The sequence below is a fragment of the Macadamia integrifolia genome, chromosome 11 (genome assembly GCF_013358625.1).
Source record: "Macadamia integrifolia cultivar HAES 741 chromosome 11, SCU_Mint_v3, whole genome shotgun sequence".
NCBI lineage: Eukaryota > Viridiplantae > Streptophyta > Magnoliopsida > Proteales > Proteaceae > Macadamia > Macadamia integrifolia.
Window position 1 is genome coordinate 123,311 of NC_056567.1, and position 21,445 is coordinate 144,755.

At 40.7% G+C, this 21,445-nt stretch overlaps 1 protein-coding gene across 1 annotated transcript in view; it reads right to left on the reverse strand.

The window, feature by feature from the left end:
* LOC122093720 (nuclear-pore anchor) overlaps window positions 1-10,786 on the reverse strand; it is a 93,775-nt gene extending 82,989 nt beyond the window's left edge. Inside the window, exons 1-3 of the mRNA XM_042664165.1 lie at window positions 10,288-10,786; window positions 10,021-10,167; window positions 2,948-3,046 (exon numbers count right to left, since the gene is read on the reverse strand). Coding sequence (XP_042520099.1) covers window positions 2,948-3,046; window positions 10,021-10,167; window positions 10,288-10,593 — 552 coding nt within the window. The 5' untranslated portion in view covers window positions 10,594-10,786. The remainder of the gene's footprint in view (window positions 1-2,947; window positions 3,047-10,020; window positions 10,168-10,287) is intronic.
* Window positions 10,787-21,445: the final 10,659 nt, after the last annotated feature.

The following is a 21,445-nucleotide window of genomic DNA, read 5'->3' on the forward strand; positions in this document are numbered from 1 at the left end:
GTTGAATTAAAAGTTAAATTATATTAACATGAATTAGGAAATTTATTACCACTCTTTAGAAACTAGGGTTCCTAACATCGGACGATCCTCAAAATTGGAAAGAAGAACCTTTGTATGATGTACAAGTAACCTTCAAAAGATGAGCCTCAACTAATTGCTGGTTGGAAAGTTATGCTCGAAGAATAAAATAGGAGACTTTATAGATATTCTCAGTAGTAGGTTGAAGCTAAACTTCAGGTCTTCAAATAACTCTCAGACACTCTCTCACAAAAGATAAAACAGAAAATAAGAAAGAAGAAAAGATCAACCGATGGAGGGTTGAGAAGGGGACAACTTTATAGAGATTCCCAGAATATGAACCTCAATTAATTGCTGGTTGGGAAGTTATGCTCGAGGAATGAAAAAAGAAACTTTATGGATATTCTCAGTAGCAGCTTCATGCTGAACATCAGGTATTCAAATAACTCTCAAAACTCTCTCACAAGGCTAAAACAGAAAAGAAGAAAAGAAAAGATCAACCGAGGGAGGGTTGAGATGGGGGAAGAAAAAGGTTAGGTTTCGAGCATCTCACCCCTCAAGCAAGGGCCTCTCACCCAACTGTATCCCACAGCAAAACAGCAGTAAGCCATTTCAAAATAAACTTCATGCTTCATTAACTTAATGATTACAATGGTCCCTCTTAAATAGGCTATAGGCAGAGCCTCACAAATTAGAAATAAAACCAAAAAAACGAAACTCATGGCTTTTAGTAACCAACTCCTGGCATGTACTCTAAGAAACTAACATAAACAATAAAGGACAATTCTAGAAGACTAAATCTGACTTTGGCTACTTGCTAACACAAAAAAGGGACCACATTACCGTTCACATGAACAGTAAATTTTGTTTTGGGTTGGCTTGATGGGCCAACATTGGGGCTGGCAGCTCTGGTTTGATGGAACCAGCACCCCCCTTCTTTTGCAGGCTCGATCTGCATCACCTGCAATGCCTTGCTTTGACTTGACACCGTAACAACTATGATTCTGTAAATCTTATGTACCTTGATACAGGACATACCAATTTGACGAAAAAAAATTTGAGATTATCTTCTTTGCTTTGTCATGTTGATCCATGGTGTTCCTAGATGGATTTTCGGAAGTTCTGAGGTGGAAGCCTCAACCCTAATGTGGATTTCTTAGGTTCTTCTAGGATGGATTCCCTAGGTTAGCAGGTGGATTCCTACACTCCAAACTCTGGCAATCACAGTAGAGAAATCATCTTCATAGGACAGTTCCTCAATGCTTAGGTCATCCACATGTTACTCTTTTTTCTAACCCCATTTTGTTGATCTGTTCTTTTAATACCTGTTAGTTCTGTGATCAGAAATCAGATGGCATTCCTATTTCTAAGTTTCCGTTACTATAATATTCCGAATACGATCACATGAAACGGATCTGGAATTTCTAAATACTTTGTATTCTGATAATTCGAATATCAGAGCAATTTGCACTCCTAAGATCATCTGAAAAAGATCAATTGCCAGTGTTTAACTGAAAGAAAAGTTCTTACAGAGAAATTGATTTGAGTTTTTTGGTTCTGGATCTCAGACCACACGACCCTATTTAGCCCTGTTTTATTATTTCCTATTAAGTCTGAAACTCGATACCCTATTTTTCCCTGTTTTCTATTTCCCATTAAGTCTGATCTAATGCTTGGTCCTGCTCTTCTATTCCAAATATTTTTATTCTGTTTATCTGTCACCACTGTCTTTTACATTCTCTGCAAGTACCAATTCATCAACAAAGTCCCTAGATATTTCAGCACATATAAGGATTAGGCTGTTACCCTCCTGCATATCTTCCCCCTCCCTACAACCTAAAAGGTTTAAGATATGCTAAAACCTTCATATACCAGGCTCCAATAGCTGTTTTATACATGAGGATGAAGAACCAGAGAATCATATGTTAATACACTGCACAATGCAGAAATATATGGAGTTCTTTCTTGTGCAGTTGTGCCTGTCGTGCAGACTGTGAAACTCTTAAAGACACCTTGTATGTCTTTTTTTTACCAACTGACCTGCAACTCAGTACAGGGTATGAGGTCCAACCATGTGGAGCATGACAACCAAGGTCAGATAGGTATGTATGTTTCTATGCATAAATAACTTGTTCAGATATTTAAGGCAAAGCTCAAGATGTTTCAAGAATAGGTTCAGATATCAACAGCATGTATGCATTCAAGGGTTCTGTATGTATGAGTGAACTTTGAATGTTTAATATAGCTACCTGAATGAATGTAAAGATGTAAGCATTGTAAAGAACAAGTAGATACCATAACTCTACACTTTTAACCTACTTCATTGTGCCAAACCAACAAGAAAGTGGAAGAGTCGGACCAGTCGGTTATAATAACATGAAAATTTAAATCAACATCGTGAATAAGCTTTATCTACAACAACAACAACATCCTCCAAAACCTTATCCCAACTTAATGGGGTCAGCTACATGAAGATTCCAAACAAGGACGAGCGCAAGGATCCATGCAAAAAGATTGGCAAGTTATGGCTAATTATAATAAGTGTCGGCTGTTAACCTGACGCACCACTACAAATTAGTCACAGGCTTAAAGGAATTGACGGAAGGGCACCACCAGGAGTGGAGCCTGCGGCTTAATTTGACTCAACACGGGGAAACTTACCAGGTCCAGACATAGTAAGGATTGACAGACCGAGAGCTCTTTCTTGATTCTATGGGTGGTGGTGCATGAATCAGCTTTATCTATTCCTAGCTATTCTTACCAGAGAAAATACCAGCCAACAGGTCATCAGAAAAAAAAAAACATAAAATGTAACACAAATCATTTGTTAAAAAAAATGCATTTAGCACAACAAAGCAATTTAAGAAATGTCAGCATATAAGAAATACAAAAAAGATACAGATGCTGAAAATAGAAATGCCCCATATACCTGTGAAAGACGATCACATGCAGCACGACAACGTGCCAATTCTGCTTCACTATCACGCAACTGGGCCTCTTTCTGTGAAGCATTTCCTGTCATGTTAACCTTCAAAAATGCCAAAACAACAAATCAGAAAATATTATTTGAATCTCAGAAATAGACATCGAGCATCTACTAAATAATCAATTCAAGTGAGAGTGAAGTGTCAATGTAACATAGAACGTTCAGTTATAGCCTAGGGAATATCAATGGAAGTTTGCAGTAAAATGTGGCTATGAAAGTGCAAATCAAGATAACTTTCCCAAAAACACTTGAAATATGAAATTGCACGCATAGTAGCATGTCCTATCTCAAGGGCAGCTTACTGACCAAAACACCACACAGTCCTCAATTACACATGTTGGTAGCATGGTGTGAGTCTTTTTTTTCTAAACATGACAAGTCAGGAATTAACCTGAGGGATAACAACCCTTCGTTTGCGCTTTAGGATCCACAATATTAAATTAGGAAACACCAAAATTGTTTTGCCATTGTTTTTTTTTTTTAATAAGTATTTCTTCGGTATAGAGTTTGCTGGGTATTTTTGTTATTTCCACTACAACTTTTCCATCAAGAAATAGAATTCGATTTCTTCAATCATTACGTGATTTTGGATTCATCAATCTTCCACTCTGCGAATTGACATTTCGATCACCCTCGTTGTACTTAATCTTTCAAAGGTCACCCGCTGAAGCAGCTTCCTTGAACATTTCATCTCTCTAAATCACTCTTAGGGATTCGAGTGAAGCAGCGGAAAGTACGGCAGATCATAAGCTAGCTACTTTTTCTTAATCTTTCTTGCCTGCTCGAAGCTATGGCCAAATCCAAAAGCATAATAGGAATAATACAAGGTTTGGTACTTGTTTTCTTCCAATAGTTAATTGTACACCCAAGATTATGTTTTGGAGATAATATTCGATTGTGAATAGGAATTTACTTTCATTTTTACAGCCCTGTCCCCTGAGGATTGTATGGGCTCTAGACTTTGCACATTATTCTAATGTTTTTGTTGTATAAGTAGCTTGGACTGCATCTTTCTAAAACAATAAATTCTATTAGATGGAACTTCATCTCTAATGTCCTTCACTCCATGTCCTCCACCCCCCCCCCAAAAAAAAAAATCTTCATCAATAGGATCCATACATGCAGCTCTGCTCCTCGTTCCTCTGTTCGTGTTAATGGGAGCTCCGCGAGGTTCTTCCCTTCTTCAATTGGTAGTTTGGTACTCCCCAAGGCTGTCCCCTATCCTCCCTTCCTCTTCTCCATCGCTTTGGAAGTCCTCTCTAGATCCATTCAGTCATCCACGTTTCTTCACCTTATCTCCTCTCCCCATAAATATAAAGCTATCAATCTCATCCACCTAACCTATGTTAATGATCTCATGATTTACTTGAAAGCAATCCAGCATTTCTTCTCTTCGCCTCTCAGAATCCCTATCGGGCCTCCACATCAATCTCCTCAAATCCCATATCTTTCTTGCTGAAGTCTCTGAAGCCACCAAAGCTTCCCCCCTTCACCTTTCTGGGTTTTCTCTTGACTCCCTCCATATCAAATATCTTGGTCACCCTCTCATCTTTGTCGGGCTTACTGCCCATCATTGCACCCCTATGCTTGACCTCATCCGCAAAAGGCTTCAGCTCTGGAAAGACAAGCTTCTTTCTTATGTTGGTCACCATGAGCTCATAGATCCGTTCTCCAATCCTACTATACCTATTCGTCTGGAGTGTTTCAGCTTCCTCTTTCCACCGTCGAGGTTGTTGAACCTTTCTCATATTCCTGCCTCTATAAGGAGTTGACTCGGCTAGATTCCTCAATCCCATCAATTGGTCCTCTGTCTGTACCCCCAAATCTGAAGGTGGCCTTGGCATCAGGAAAATTCAAGACGCCAATCCTGTTAGTACCTTTAAAACTCATTTGGAAAATTATTTCCAAGCACAACAACATTTGGGTTTATTGGGTCTGCACCCTTCTTCGAAAAGACTCCCTCTAGACCATCCCCCTCCACTCTGACTCTTCCCTGGTCTGGAGCAATATCCTAAAGCTTTGCCCTCTGGCACTGATTGCCACTCAATCTTCTATCTTTGATGGCCTCTCCACTACTCTGGCTAGACAACTGACATCCCTCTGGGGTCCTCCTTTTAGTTGTGAGTTCCAAAAACGTATATTCCTCTGGCATTCCTAATTATAGAAACCCCCTTGTTGCCTCTATTATTTCCAATGGTATTTGGTCCCCCTCCCAAACAATCCCCCTTGGTCACAAAGGAAGGGGAGATAGAGTCATCTAGTTCCCCTCACCTTTTGGCATCTTCGGCTCCTCCTCAACTTGAAACTTCATCCGCTCCCACAATCCTTTTGCATGATGCAGTTGGGCGTTGAGTTTAGGAATATCTTTTGATCAGATTCCTTTCTTTCTTTCCTTCCTTTTTAGGGTTCGAACTTAGTTTGGTAGTATTCTTATCAGAGTGAGATTTTATTTCTATCTTTCAATTTAGATGCAAGTTTAATTCTATTTCAGATTAGGAAGGTCAGCTTTTTAGTCTTTATATGCAGTTGTGTAGTCCATTGTTGACAGATTTTGGAAGAGAAAATTGATTGAATAGTTTTTGGTTTGGAAACCATGGCTGTCAGCGCATACCCCTTGCTCCCCTGATCTTCTTCTCTTCTTTCCCCTTCCTTTCTTTCTTCCTTGCCTTCCTGTTTCCATTCTTCCCTGTTTCTGTTCCAGGCGACACTTGCAGCCAAGAAAGGAGGTTCGATCTCCTTCAATAGGGTTTCATTCGTCTTGTGGTTGCGGCCGAAGGTGAAGCTACTGCCTGCAACCCATATCCTTGGGCATTGCCCTCCAAAGCACCCAGTAATCACAAGAGATGAACTCAGTTGCAGACCATACCTGCAACTACCGCTGATTCCAAGTTTCAGAACCCTATATTCGAAGTATTGCTTGAATCCTTGAGCTGTACTGGTTTGGATTGATCCAGCAGGCTTAGGCAACAGTAGATCTAGAATTTCAGAGCTGTTGAAAGATTCCAAAGGCTGAAGCTTGATTTCCACTTTTTGGAGTTCAACGTGACTCCCTTGGCTGTCGCGAGGTTGAAGACAACCTCAAAAGTGAGTTTATTTTAGTTTTATTCTAACATCCCATAAATATCCCTCTCTTTATTCTAATTATGTTTGGACCCTTACCTCATAATTTTTTCCAGCATTGTCCCACACTGAAATTAGAAAAGACCCATGCGTCCCGAACCACTTTCACCTCTCATCACACCCCTTTGCAATTCTGGTTATTTACCAAATTGCCACTTTCCTTTGCTACCTTTGATCTATTTACCAAAATGTCATTATTTTCAAATATTTAGTGATTGCAAACTTTAGTGGACCCATAAGCAATCCGATTCCGAGTTTTAAAATGCGCATCATTGCCCCTTGGCATAGAATTGTCTGGTTGCTTGGTCATATCCCTCTCCACAGCTTCACGACCTGGAGAGCCCTTTCCTACTGCCTCCCCACCCAAGCATTCTTCCTCTCTAGGAACATTGCGGTCCCTCCTTCCTGCTGTCTTTGTTGTAAAGGAATTAAAGACTCCAATCATCTCCTTTAGTTGGCTTTTCGCCTCCTCTATTTGGAAAATAGTTTTCAAAATTGTTGGCCCAGTCGGAGACATACCCTTGGTCTTCATAGGGAATGGATCTAGGTTGACATGACTTTTGCCGGTTCTTCTATTTGTGATATAGCGGAAAAACTTTCTTTTTGCGCCACCATCAACCATATCTTGATGAACTTCCAACTCTCGCTCCTTGGAGATGATTTAGAAATGCCATCTTTTTTTATGTTAGCTCGAAGCTCAAATTGCTCCCCCACCCTTCATTGTGTTAAAGATTGCCTAAGGGCCAGGGTTATTATTGTCTCCTGGGGTCTCCCCTCCTCTCTTCTCCTCCCCCCCTCTCCCACACCACACCTTGTTGGTTTGTTTCTGGCTTCCCATCGGCCTCCTTCTTCTCCCTCGTTCTCTTCCCCTCTAGGGTTGTGTATTCTTCTTTTTGCATTGGTTAATATATAGATTCATCCAAAAATGAAATAAAATAAATTGTTACTTTAAAATTTTTTAATTTAATTTAAAAATAAAATAATAATAATAATAATAATTTAAACTCAATGAAGAATTCCTGCCCCTCCTGATTTTGGAAAGTAGTCAACAACTAGTCAATCAAATAGAACATTAGTCAACAACCAGTGAAATCTGATGTCTTACGTCTTCTAGTTGTAAAGTGAAGTTAAAGCGTCAATCAGTCAACAAGAAGTTGGCCAACAAGTCATTCTACAACTAAAAAAAAAAACTGCTAACCATGTTAGACTTCAAACCAATGATCTCCGTCAAATATCTGAATATGCCTTTGGTTTATGGTATTAAAGGTAGCCATGATGTAGGATTAGGTCAAGAAAACTGGGATGATTGGCCGAATAGAGCAGCCGTCATCGTTTCGCAACACCCACAAGCAATTACTACTGAATTTTCAAAACACAAATATGTAAAAACACAGAAACACACACACACACACACAGAAACAGAGAAACTTTCAAAGCATAAATATGTAAAAACACAGAAACAGAAACAGACTGCCAAACTGAAATTTACTTCAGTAAAACTAATCGAGAAGCTCCAACACAGAGCAGAAACATGTGAAATTTTCCATAAGCAAACTACACCTCAAAACAAAATCACTTATAAGATGATAAAAACTAATGAATTTGACCTTTCAAATCATAGGAATTTTGAAACCAATGCAACTTCAGAATCCAATTAAAGATTAACAGTAGAAATTGGATATACAAGAATGTGGCTGAAATCCATTTTATCTAAATAAAATTAATGAAATTATCATACCATTAAACTCTATGAGGGATTCAATCCAACAAATTTGAACCCAAACCAGTAGTCAAAGCCAGGTTGATCACATGGGCATAGCAGATGACGCAATTCCATTTCCAAATAAACAATTGAAGCAGTTTTTATATGATATTTTACATTTTAATGAGACACTAGTAGGGGCACTCAACTACAAATATTCAACAAATAAACTTAAATAAATGACTGCTGCTTACAAGCAAAACCATAAACAGGATTATGAACCCAGTTAACTTAAGATGAGAACATATGAAGTTGACTCAAAAAACAAGTGCCTTAAGACACACCTTGGTCTTTGTAAGTGACTCCAGTTCGTTTCGATATCCAAAAAAAATCATAGAAATTTGTCTAATGAATTTATTAGAGTGAGGTTTTTTTTTTTTTTTGGTAGAATATTAGAGTGAGGTTAGATTATGGTTCAGTTGTTGGTTTCAATATGCTCTGGTAGGAATGAAATAGGTCAATTCTAGAAGCTTGTTGGTAGTTTTCATCTATCTACTTATTATTTATCTTCTTGGTTGGGGGTGGGGGTGACCAATGATTAAAGTATCGGTATCGGTCGCCGTATCGGTTGGCTAAATTTACGATACGTATCGGATGGTATCATACCGGAGATACGGAAAGATATGCTAAAGATACGCACATAAAGGGACAGGAATCACATCTTTATAGACTTTTGCATACAAAAAAGCTATATATAACATGTACCATGCATAAACACTAAAATGGAGATACCGTACTGAGAGAAGTGTATTCAATTGAAATTGTTCAAAAGGATGAAGTTTCATACATGTAGTAATGTACAATTGTCGACTTTCTAAGATATTTTAAAATATATGAACAAAATGATGCAATAATTCATGTTTGATGCAATGTTTTAGTTTGTTTTACCTAAATCTACTCAAACATAGCAAAAAAAGAAGTAAAAACAAACTTAATTGTTTAATCTTGCCATCTAGCTTTTTTTAAAAAAAATACTACTAGAAAACTACAAAAGGGATGGCAGTAACTTGAGCAATCATGACATGGGATACAACATTCAATTTTGTGGAAAGATCAACACACTTGGCTTGTCACAAGCACAAACGACAATAAATAGAATGATAACACTACTTGTTATGATGATTCTTATAGAAATTACGAATTAAATGGAATGGAGAAATCAAACAGAAGACACTTATATAGATGCAAGGACTCTGTAGATGTAAATTGGAGGAAATGATCAACATGAGGATGCCATAATTCATGACAAGGATGATATGAAAGAATGGTAAATCAAGACAGTGAAATCTATTGGGTAAAAGTGCAATTGTGCTTCAAATTTTGAAAACTTAAGTATTGCCAGCGAGAAGAACAATCTTTGTTTCTAAATTGAAATGGGTTCTATAGATACATATCGGTGAGTATCGGTTGTGTATCAATCAGTATCAATTCGATACAGTTCAATTCAAACTAATACGCATGTAATTCAATTGTTGGGGCTCAATTGTATATATCGAGAGTATCGGAGCGTATTGTACCGTATCATACAACACACTTTGATACATAGAAATATTTGTAAATACATGTATCCTATTGGTCAGTATCGTATCATTGCCGATCGATACCAATACATATCAACCGATGCGGTACGATGCGCACCGATACTTTAAACCATGGATTGACGATATCAAAGAGGTCCCAAAGCTTACAGAGGGCTACGTGCAGGTGTCCGGTGGATGGTGATTACCCACGTGTCAGAAGAGGAGACAAGACTCTTTGTTTTGGATGGTGAATTGTGTATATTTGCTGAATCCATATCCTACCTGCACATCTATTTCCTCTATTATTAGTAAGTTTATATGCGGTGAGGGCACTAGGATTTCCTATGTGTTCCCTAGGGGAGAAATGTTAAGAGAGTTTACATATTATGTGCATCAAATGAAGGATCTAATCTTTTTCAAGAGACAAAAATTTAAGCAAGCTTAATACTCTAAACAACTAATTTAGAAAAGAAACTGAACAAAAGAAGCCAATTGTTTATGTGCATATATTGACGCTCCTATAATTGTCAGAAATAAGAACAAAACGCACATCGAATACAGGGTAGGAACAAAGAAGTAAACACTGATCAGAAAGAAAAACAGCGATGACTTACAATCTTGTCCAGGTAGCTCTTAATGGTAGCGTTCTTCTCACCAATCTCTATGTCCTTCTGTTCCAATAATTCGAGTAACTGTCGCTTGGACTTATGAAGCTCAGAAACTTCAGTCGACAGACGTTCGATCTCTCCATCTTTAGCAATCTTTAATAAATGCATCAAGGATTATCAATGAAGAGAAAAGGAAAAAAGAAAAAAAGACAGATTATTTTTTTTGGGGGGGGGGGGGGTGGTGATAAACCGAAAATATAAAAAGTTCCTTACGGCTTTGATATGCAGCTGGTGCGTCTCGGCCTGAACTTCGGCGAGCTCTGCGAGTCGTTGTTCGAGAGCGGCGTTGAGTTGCGCATTTTGGGACTCTAACTTGCCGAACTCAGCCGATAGGGTAATGTATTTCTGCTCAAGGAGCGCACAGGTCTGCTCGGCAGTTATGGCAGAGGCATCGGCCTGAGCTTTTACAGTCTCGAGTTGGCGTTGAAGGTCTCTGATGAAAGCATCAGCCTTCTCGGCCACCAGAGAGGCATCGTGGGAACACAACTGAAACTCCTCGTCCGGGAGGAATAGCGGCATCGCGTGCCCTAACTACCCAATCAGGGTTTGGGTTAAGGCAGCAAATGGAGAAACCAAACCACAAGGAATAAAAGATCGAATCGTTGGAAAGAGAGCGAGAGGGTTCTTACTTCTTAGGATGTTATGGATAGACACTAGGGAAGTGAGGGAAGACAAATAGACGAAAACGAAATGAAGACGCAATTTGGAGGGAGACGGAATGTCCTCGCAGCCCTCCTCTATATGTAAAGCAGTGAATGGGGATGTTGCAGCCCCATGGCCCGAACCGACAACCAGGCCCAGCGTGCTTTTGATTGGACTTGGACCTGTAAACGAAGGGCCAAAAATTGGGCCAACTAATGAGCTTAAAACCTGAAAATTATTTTAACAAAAAGAAAACTGTAAATTCTTTTTAAAATCCCCAGTGACTTGCTTCTTCTTTTTTCCCTCCGTTTTTATGAGTACCGTGATGAATAATATTATGTTTGGCTGTAAGGAGAATTAAAGAGGAGAAAAGTGAAATTTTAATACTTAAAATATATATATATATATATATATATTTATTACTCATGTGATTTTAACATTAATTTCAAATCATTCCATATTTGGTTATAAAATTTCACTTTACTTTGCATCCAAAACCATTTGGCTCTGTTTGATTGCAATGGGAATTTAAAGGGAAGGGAAGTAAAATTTTCATACTTTAAAAATAAATGTTTATAATCATTATCCCATATGATTGTATAAACTACTTAATTTTTTTAACCGTATTTAGTAATGATATGTTTTACATGTAATCTTTATTTTACATATTATAGCAAATGTTTGGATGTAAAATAAAGTGACATTTTAGAACCAAATATAAAATGAGTTTAAGATAATGTTAAAGTCACATGGGTAATGATTACATATATTTCTTTTTTAAGCGTGAAAATTTCACTTCTCTTCCCCTTGATTATCTTTACAACCAAACATAGCCTTAGACATAATAATAATATGTAAAAATAAAAAATGGGAGAGGGATAGGTATGCTGCCAATATCAAGTATGCTAGCGGATAGCACCAATAGTAGGGGTGTCAATTCCTAAATCGAACCGGTAAAACCGGTCGGACCAAACCGATAACAACAAGGACTGAATCGAACCGAAGCCTTATTGGTTCGGTTCAGTTTGGAGTATTGCAACCCCAAAACCAAACCGAACCACACCGAAAATCGGATGAACCCGAAACCAAACCAAAACCGGCTCAAAACCAGGACCGAAACTGAAACCAAACCGGTAAGAAACCGAAACACTCCAAAATTCATTAAAAAAATCAAAATTTGTATAGTTTTGTATACATTTGTATGGAAAGTCGAATCCAAACTAGACCAAAAACCAAAACCAACCAGGTTGCAAATTCATTTAAGAAACCGAAGGCAAATCGAAACCAAACCGCACCGAAATCGAAACCAAACCAAAACCGGGATTTCCTTATTGGTTTGGTTTCAGTTTCAGCTTTCCCACACCAAAACCGACTCAACCCATACCGAAATCGAACCGGACCGACCGATTGACACCCCTAACCAATAGGATCAAGTGATGAAGTATCATTTAGGAAGGATATAAGGGTCATTTCATAAAAAGTGAAGAGAGAGATAAACACAATGGGTGCTAGCATACTTGATATTGGCGGCATACCCAACCTTTTCCCATCAAATATACATGTAAAAATATCATTACTAAATATGGCTGAAAAAATTAGTAGCTTATACAATCATATAGGGTAATGATTATAAACATTTCTTTTTTTTAAATATGAAAATTTCACTTCCCTTCCTTTTAAATTCCCATTGCAACCAACCAGAGCCTATGGAAAAAGTTATCTAGACAAGTGGTGTAGAGGAGTGCAACAAAATAGTTACAAACATAAAAGGGTAGTAGGGTCATTTCATATGAGGAGGGAAATAGAGAAAGAGAGATAGAGAGAGAGAGAGTTCTAGTGCACCCTCCCTCGTTGGCTCATAAAACTTTTCCCATCATTTTTGTAGGGCAAGAGAATCCTATCCTACTAGTGCGGAAGCATATTTTCGCACAGGGGTAGCATAGTCTTTCGGCACTTACTTTTTCTAGGAATAGACACAGGCAAGCTAGTAGCGTATCAAACTTGGTTTATTAATAAAATTGTTTATTTTCATTTATGCATGACATTTATTTATTGAACTTGTAAGTTATTGGATTTCACCCAAAATTTTTCTTAGCCAAGGATAGGACCGGACATCCTGTTTGTATAGTCATTACATTGTATATTACCACGAAAGCTATTTTCCGATATGTAAATGTGAGTACACACACTGTGTATGTGTGTAGGGAAAAAAATATATGGTAAGAATCTCGTATGTATTGTTGTCAGTAATGTGAAAACGAGATTCGTACCCGTCACTTGACCTTCAAGATTATTCATTATAGGATTGTATCACGTATTTTGATAAACTAACAGTTGACATCCAACAAACTATATATTGATGCATTGGACATATGGTAATTACATTGTTAATAAAAGACATCGTCAACATGCATGGGTCTAAAAGATATGAGATTAATGATATTTATTTGGAAAGATTTTAGTCTAATAAGAATTCAATTAAAAAAAAAAAAAACTGACTTCTCATTAATGAAATGATTAATAAGGAGGAAAAGAAGTAATAGGAGATTGTTGTTTATTTATCTTTGTGAAAAATCTAAGTTTCTAAACAATTATTGAAAAACTATTATGTTAGGTGCTTTTGTCTTCTTGGTTCTTCCCCCATGCTTTGCTTTGTTTAAAGCAAAGGTTCTTGTTCCCTGTAATTTATCTAATTCCATGTGAAACGTGGGAGAACATATAATACCCTACTTATTAAACCCGATCTGATTTCACAGTTGACCCGGTTTAACCATGTAGGACCCGAATCGGAAAGAGTTAAGGCGGGTTCCTTATGGACCATGATGGCAAGGGTGACCTTAAACACCGACTGGCCAAAAAAGTCCGAGCCAGTGCCAGAAGAGATGGGGGTATCCAAGCCGTGTACATGCACCGATCATAAGGCCATGTACGGATAAAACAGGTATGTAGCCGTATCTTAAGGCGCATGCGTATATTACATCTTATGCCAAGAGTGAGATTCGTGCCGAGGGCCGAACTCTGTCAAAATCCCACTTGTTGGCCAAGTTTTAGCCCTCAGGTGGGCGGTCACAGGTGGGCGGTCACAGGTGGATGCATCCACCCACTTGTGTGACCCACCCATGAGGTTACAAGATGTTTTAAAAGGTATAAATAGCTATCTTATGTTTTCCTTTTTTCTTTTTCTCATTTATAACACTCGAACGTTTGGTGAGAAGAGTAAAGAGGAGAGAAAAAAGAAGGGAAAGAAGAGGAAAAGAGAAGGAAGAGGAAGAAGAGATGGATTTCAGCGGCGTCGAGGCTTGATCTTCCCATTCTGACGCGGGAAGAGTGATCTCCAACACTAGATCTACGTTTAGAGGTGAGCAAAGGCTAGGTTCCTTAAACTTTCACCATACCCAAGTAAAACCCTTGATTTGGGTAGGGTTTCTTAGGGTCTTGTAAATCCCCCTTGAGATGATGAATCTAATGTTTAATAGATGATCTATGTGTTGATTTTGAAGGATTTGAAGAAGTGTTTACAAGGTTGAAGAAGCATTGGTGATTTGAAGTGATTTTGGGGTTTTGAAGGAGTTATTGAGCAAAGAAGGTAAGATGGCTTTCCATTCCTTAAATCTAACCTAGATCTAGGTTAGAACCATCTTATGAGACCTTGAATGTGTGAAGAATGGGTTTGGAAAAGCCCCATATGATTCCCTAAAGGTTGGGAAAAGTTTGAGAAAAAATTGCATTTTTCCGCCAAGACCGGTGGGCCAAATGGCCCGCCTGAGAGGGCAGACCCTCAGGCCCAACCGGCGGGTCCAATCGGCAGGCCGACCAACGGGCCAACCTGCCCATCGGTCTTAGCAGGACCCTCAGGCCCAATCGACGGGCCCAACCGATGGGCCAACCGACGGGCCGACCTGCCCGTCGGTCATGACCGATGGGTCTGACAGGTGGGCTGTCCGACCCACCCGAGAGGCTCCAAATGTGATTTTTACGCCCGAACAGACCCAAAATGGACGTGCGACCTTCTTTTAGGATTCTAAACATGATTTTGTCATTGGATGGTGTTAATTTTGATCCCAAAATGGTGAAATGCTAACCCCATTCACTTATGTTAGGTTCACCAAAGTGTACGCTTCTCGCACCGGATCTCACCCGTACCGAGCGTGAGTCCTTGTACACTACAGGTAAGTGGGGAGAGGGCGTTTAGCCTTATTTTAAGGCTTGTTGTGTATCATTCCATTGTATCTAGATTAACCATGTCAACATGCAAATTGTATGTAGCTTAACCATCATCACATTATCTTATGTCATATGTGTTGTGATTATTTTCTCAATGATTAAATGATGATGTGCTTATGAGATGAATGTTGACATCATTGTGCATATTACATTAATATACTAGATGCCGTAGTCGGCTTGGAAATGAGTACATTGGTGGCCCGTGGAATAGGACGCGGAGGCACTATGCAATCGTACTATGTCATATAGGAGCATGCGGTGTAGGATTATCACCTTCCCGTGCTACGACCCTTCCAACAGGGGTTGAGGTGTTGGGTTACCATTTGGGGGGAAGCAGTGGTCGCGGTTGTCGGGTCAATGTGGCGGTTAGACATACGTCCGGCTGGTCATTAGGACAGTCAGCAACCCCGGTGGTATATTCAAGAGGGCCAATCGTATTGCTTTTAAATTGCTGGAGTCAACACTTTTAATTTCTGTCATTTATTTTATGTTAAGAGCCGGTGGTCGGCATGTTTTACTTTTTCGAGTACTCACGGTGGGCCTTCTCTGACAGCCCTATGGGCGTATCGCGGGATGGAGTTCGCGGCTCGTACCTGGAGTATACTCGCAGTGTGGTTGTAGTAGCACTAAACCAAAGACTTAGTAATGTTGACTAGGTGGATGCGATTAAAAACTGAATTGCATAGCATATAGTGCATATGGTTGTGATTTGTTGTGTGGACTGCTGTGTGGTCCTTCTTTTCATTTACTGAGCTAGTGAGCTCATCCCACGTGTGCACCACTTTTAGATGATTTTACAGGTCATCAACCTGATGAGCACGGGGCGGGCCCCATAGTTGAGTTATCTGAGGAGGATTGGTGGGTCCCCGAAGAATTAGAGCACGACACGGATTGCTCATGCAAGAGCTGTGCTACGGGACCGTAGTTTTGATGCCGAGCTGAGCTCTACCTCCTGATACCAAGATGAACCTTGTTTTGATATCGAGTTGAGCTTTACCTTCTGATACCGGGCTGAGCTCTACCTTTTGATACCGAGCTGAGCCCTACTTCTAATACCGAGCTGAGCTGACTCTGATTTTTTATGATTCCTTTTGTGTACTTGATATGTAAATTGTATTCTTTTTGTGTAAATATCATGCCTGCGGGCCCACATGTACTTAACTATGTAATTACAATTTGTGTATCAAGTACAATGGGAATATTTACAGGTAAACTAAGTATTCCGCTGAACTGTTGAACACTTTCTTAGTTGTATGTGTGTTGTGGTGGGATACTGTATCAGATGATCCTGGCAGGTTTGGGTTAACCGGTGTTAACCTGGTTATTGGCCCGGTTCTGTGTGAACGGGGTGTGACAACGGTGGTATCAGAGCATGATGCTCTACTCCACTCACAGCATACCGTTTAGACCCCGTAGAATTTATAATAGAAAATGGGGTTGGGTTAATGTAAAAACTTTAAAGAGTTAAAAGCCAAAGAAATAAAGGAATAAAAATGGTTGCATTTAGATATTGCATTCATGGCATGCGTGAGAGAAAATAAAAGGTTAATTAATTGGTGTCATAACCCATCGAGTACAAGTTTGACGAAATTTCGGCAGCATAACGGCGCAAAATGAGATTTCCAAAATTTTTCACACAAACACCTGATAAACAACATATCCATATATATAACAATGATCAAAATTAACAATGACACCACAACTAAACTACACAAGTTATCAAATATACAAATTCAACACAGACCAATGTCAAAACAAAATCCCACAAATAAGTCCAGTTACAGAGAAAGTACAAGAATGCGAAAAGGAAGAAAAAAAAATATACAATAAGATCAACAAAAGGAAACAGGTGAGAAGCTGGTGTGGACGAGCTAAGTCCTCACTGATGATCGTCATTGTCATCGTCCAATACTACTACGTTCACTTGAGGTATAGAGTTAACGTTGAGTCGATGGTTGTAGTAGTCGAACCTCGAGTTCACCAGTTGTACCTCCCTCCGAAGTCGGCCAAAATCTGCTGAAATGGCATTGGCCGTTGTATCCAAGTCCTGGCCCAGCCTGAGAAAGGAATTCTCCAAAGTAGCCTGCCTCTCCAGGATGCGCTCCTCCCTAGAAGCACTCTCATCCAGTCTTCTTAACAGTTGATCTTGCCCATCCTTCAAAGCCCTCATAGTGGACATCATGCCCTCAAAATCATATGCACCACTATCAGGTGGTGGGGCTCTATGCTGTGGGCCTGCAGCTCTGGTGAAGTCAGGATCAGCACCTCTCGACTCCTGAGGCACCTCCTCAAGGATGTCCTCATCCACAAAATCATCCTCCCCATCCTGAGGAACATAGTCCTCATCCTCCTCACTAGACTCCTCCTCCATGGGAACATCCTCCATAGGGGCAGCCCTCCTATCCCTACCTCTCTGAGCTCCTACTCTCTGAGGTACATCCATAAGATTGTGGAGACCCATCTTCAAGAGATTTCCCCTGTCGAACTTATCTGCCAGAGTCTTTCCCTCCTCACCACTCAGGTCCACCCCAAATAACTCAAAGATCCTGGTAAGGATCCTGCCATATGGAAATCCTCCATCCTCGGGGTAAAAAGTATGGTGCTCCATCGTCTTGAGGATGACGTAAGGCAAGCACAAGTGCTCGGCACCTCCCTCTAAGGCCGTATAGATGCAGTAAGCTAAGAAGGCCGCCATGAAGCCCACCTGGTTCTGATGACCTCCTCTGGGGAGCAAGTTGAACTGAACTAAACGGGCAAACACACGAACCTCCTGGAAAAATGATGTCTCGGAATCCGGACGCGCACTGCTGCCACAGATGGTCTCATAGATGTGGTCCGGTGTCTCCAAACTCATGAACGGGCCCATGGGCTTACTCCTGGGAGGACTGTATAAACGGTGCCTAGCTGAAGAGATACCCAAAATACTAGCTAGGGTATCCACGATCAGCTGAATGCCCACCCCCTTCACCATACTAATTATCGCATACTCCTCGTACTGGTAGGAAACCTCCAGGTTGCAGTAGAATCTACGAACCAACTGCTCGTAGCACGGACGGTCTATGTGAAGGATAGACTGCCAGCCCAGTGCTGTGAACCTCTCTTGAAGCTGAGTCTTGTGGAAGTCGTCAACTACCATAGTCTTCTCCATCATTACAGACCTCTTCAGGAAGGCCTGCCAGTTGGTTGCTGCCTCTGAACAGCAGAAGAGCTCCTCGTCATAATTGGAAGAATCAACAGGGACAGGTCCGAGTCTCCCTGTGCGAGGGGCTGGAGAACTAGTCCCCGCATTCTTCCGTTTGGAAGCAGTGGTCTTACGCCGAGTGCCAGAGGATGCGGGCTCCTTGCCTTTGCGAGATGACATCCTGGCAAGAAAAAGAGGAAAGAAGGGTAAGTGACAAAACAGAAATCATGGAAAAATAGAATGTGACAAAATGTGACAAGAGGCATATAAAGTATGACAATTAAGGAATGAAAAAACCCCCAATTCTCAAGGTGCAAGTCCAATCTAAGAAAAAGTTTAAAAGACTCACAATAGAGAAAAGCTTGAAGCTACAGGTCTAAGACAGAAATGCCGTTGAAGTGAAATCAAGAACATGCAAAAAACATACGCTAATATGCTATTGAGGTCCATAAATACCAAAGGATGTAAAGAAAATCAAAGAAAACCCAACACAAAAGATGGATTTTCATGGGAAGAAATGAGATTTCAAACATAAGGGACTTTCTATGATCTCTACAGCATGTTAAATACAAATCAAACATAATGCATTGCAATTGAGTTATTAATTGGGGAAAAAGAGCAGGAATTGAAAAAATCCCCAAATTTGAGAAAACTATGGCACGGTTGGGGTTTCTCTAAAAAATGGAGAAGTAAATCCTAAAACTATAAATAAATCACAAGAGAAACATCACATTCACATGAAATCACTGTTCTATGGAAAGAAACATGGAAAGGAAGTGAGATTGAAGACTACTCATGAGTTCTACCCCCAAAATGCAAGTTCTGAGAAAAAAATGAGGAAGAAACTTATTGGTAAGTGGAGGAGTTGAATCTTCTCAAAAGCGCCGGATTGTTGAGTGAGATCGCAAGTGGAAGCGTCAAGATGCTCTCCAAAATCGCCTAAGTGAGAGAGAGAGAGAGAGAGGGAAAAATGGGAGAAATAAGGAAGAACAGGGGCTTAAATGCCCTGTTCAAAAATTCCCGCTCAGGTAGGATCGGCGGGCCAACTTGCCCGTCGGTGTCAGCCGCCGGTTGAGAGAAAACTTGAAAAAAATGGGATTATTATTATTATTATTATTATTATTCTTAGAATAATATGTTATGGTCAAGTGGGACCATTGTCCTACTTGTTAAAGCACTAACCCTGTATTTTTGGAATTAAGTTACGGTTAGTTGCAAACTATCATACACTATAATACCCTGCGTGTTGGCATATAATCGTGTGCCGATATCAATTCTATGGTGTTTAACCAATGTGGTGTATGATATGTTCCAGGTACAGGGATACGATGGTACGTACTAGATCCGATAGTAATGAGCAAGGTACCCCACGTGGTCCTCGTCCGGTCGGTCGACCACCGAATCCCAGAACGTCCCGCTCCGTGGGGCAAACCTCACTTCCACAACCTCGAAAGACCTTTGGTCAAGGTGGGGCACAAGAGGACCCACCTATGACTGCACTTCTGAACCCTTCACCGGTTATTACTCCAGGGGATGTTGCTACCATAATTCAGCAGTCACAACAGGCTTTCCAGCAACAAATGCTTTAGCAACAGCAAGCATTTATGACTACTATTCAGCAACAATTGGACCTTTCTCAATTAGGTCAACCTCCCCGGATAATTACTCCACAGGACCTGCCTATAGGGTCTGGTACGAGGCCACAAGTGGGAGGAACACCTCCATTTTTGCCATTCAGTATTCCTCCGTATGGGGTGCCCCCTCCATACTCTTACTATCCAGCTTATGCTCCTAATTACCCACTGACGAATAATACATCAAAGGTAGTGGAGTCATTCAAGAGGAACTTGCCACCTGTATTCTCTAAGGTGGGGAGTGATCCTCTGGAGCCGGACCAGTGGATCCAGGAGCTAGAGAAAATATTTGAGGTGATTGAGTGCACAGATGCACAGAAACTCATTTGTGTGGGGTTGCAACTCAAGAAGGAGGCCAACTCTTGATGGCAAGCCTCTAAGCCCATATTGTTGGCCGCCCATCCGGAACCCACCAGGGAACAATTCAAAGAGTTGTTCTTAGACAATCATTACCCACGCAGCTTCAGAGACTGCAAGGAGACGGAATTTATGGCCTTAACTCAAGGAGGTAAGACTATCCTTGAGTATCAACAGCAGTTTGAGAGCTTGTTCCATTTTGCCCCTAGGCATATGAGGACAGCTGAAGAGAAGGCTATAAGATTTCTGAAGGGCCTAAAGGCATCCATTGGGTCTGTACTTGAGGTCTTAGATTTAATCGACTATGGCCAGATTGTGCAGAAGGCCAAGACCATGGAGGATAAGCAGAAGGGAGAACAATCCCTCACACCTGGACTGTGGAAGAGAACAAATCCATTTCCGAATATGGGCAACTCCTCCAAGGCATACTGTGGGTCGTACAGTTTTGGGCCTACGTATAGGCAGCCCTATAGGCCATCTGGCTACCCTCCTAGACCAGCTGGTGGTTCGGGCTCCACATCTTTTCGCCCGAACACTAGTGCGGTACCTACAGTTCCAAGGCCGCCCCACCTCCATCTTCAACGGGAAGTGCAGAGGGGCCCCGCCCCAGTTTCGACATCACAGATCCGTTGCTTTAACTGCCATTCCTATGGGCACTATGCAAAAGACTGTCGGGTCAGACCAGCCTTGCCCTCCAGTCAGCCCTCTGCGTACCGACCTCCTTTAATGCGGAGGAATCAACCGTAGGGAAGGATGTATGCCCTATCAGCTGAGGAAGCTGAGGCCAGCACAGAAGTGGTAGCAGGTACATTTTAAATTGAAGAATTTCCTTATGTTAAATATTGATGACCTACTGAAATTATATGCATTATTACACTAGGTGTCCTACCTATATCGGGCATACCAGCCTATGTTTTATTCGATTCAGGAGCTACACATTCATTCGTATCTAAGAGATTCGCTGAGAAACTTGGTATGTCACCCAGGACCCTAGAGCATGGGATGATTGTTAGTATGCCTACTGGTAAAGTTACACAGTTGAAGGAGGTATATGGGTCGTGCCCAGTGGAAATTAGTGGGAAGAACTTTGATGCACAACTCAATAAGTTCAGTATGCATAATTTTGATGTTATACTGGGCATGGATTGGTTGTCGGCTCATCGAGCTAATGTGATGTGTGCTGAAAAGCTGATTAGGGTGACAGATGACGAAGGAAGAGAATTGGTATACCGAGCAGATAAAATGAAACGGGTGAGAAAGGTCCTTGTCTCCGCTCTTCAAGCGGTAAAGTTGTTGAAGAGTGGATGTCAGGGCTACTTAGCATCGGTACTTG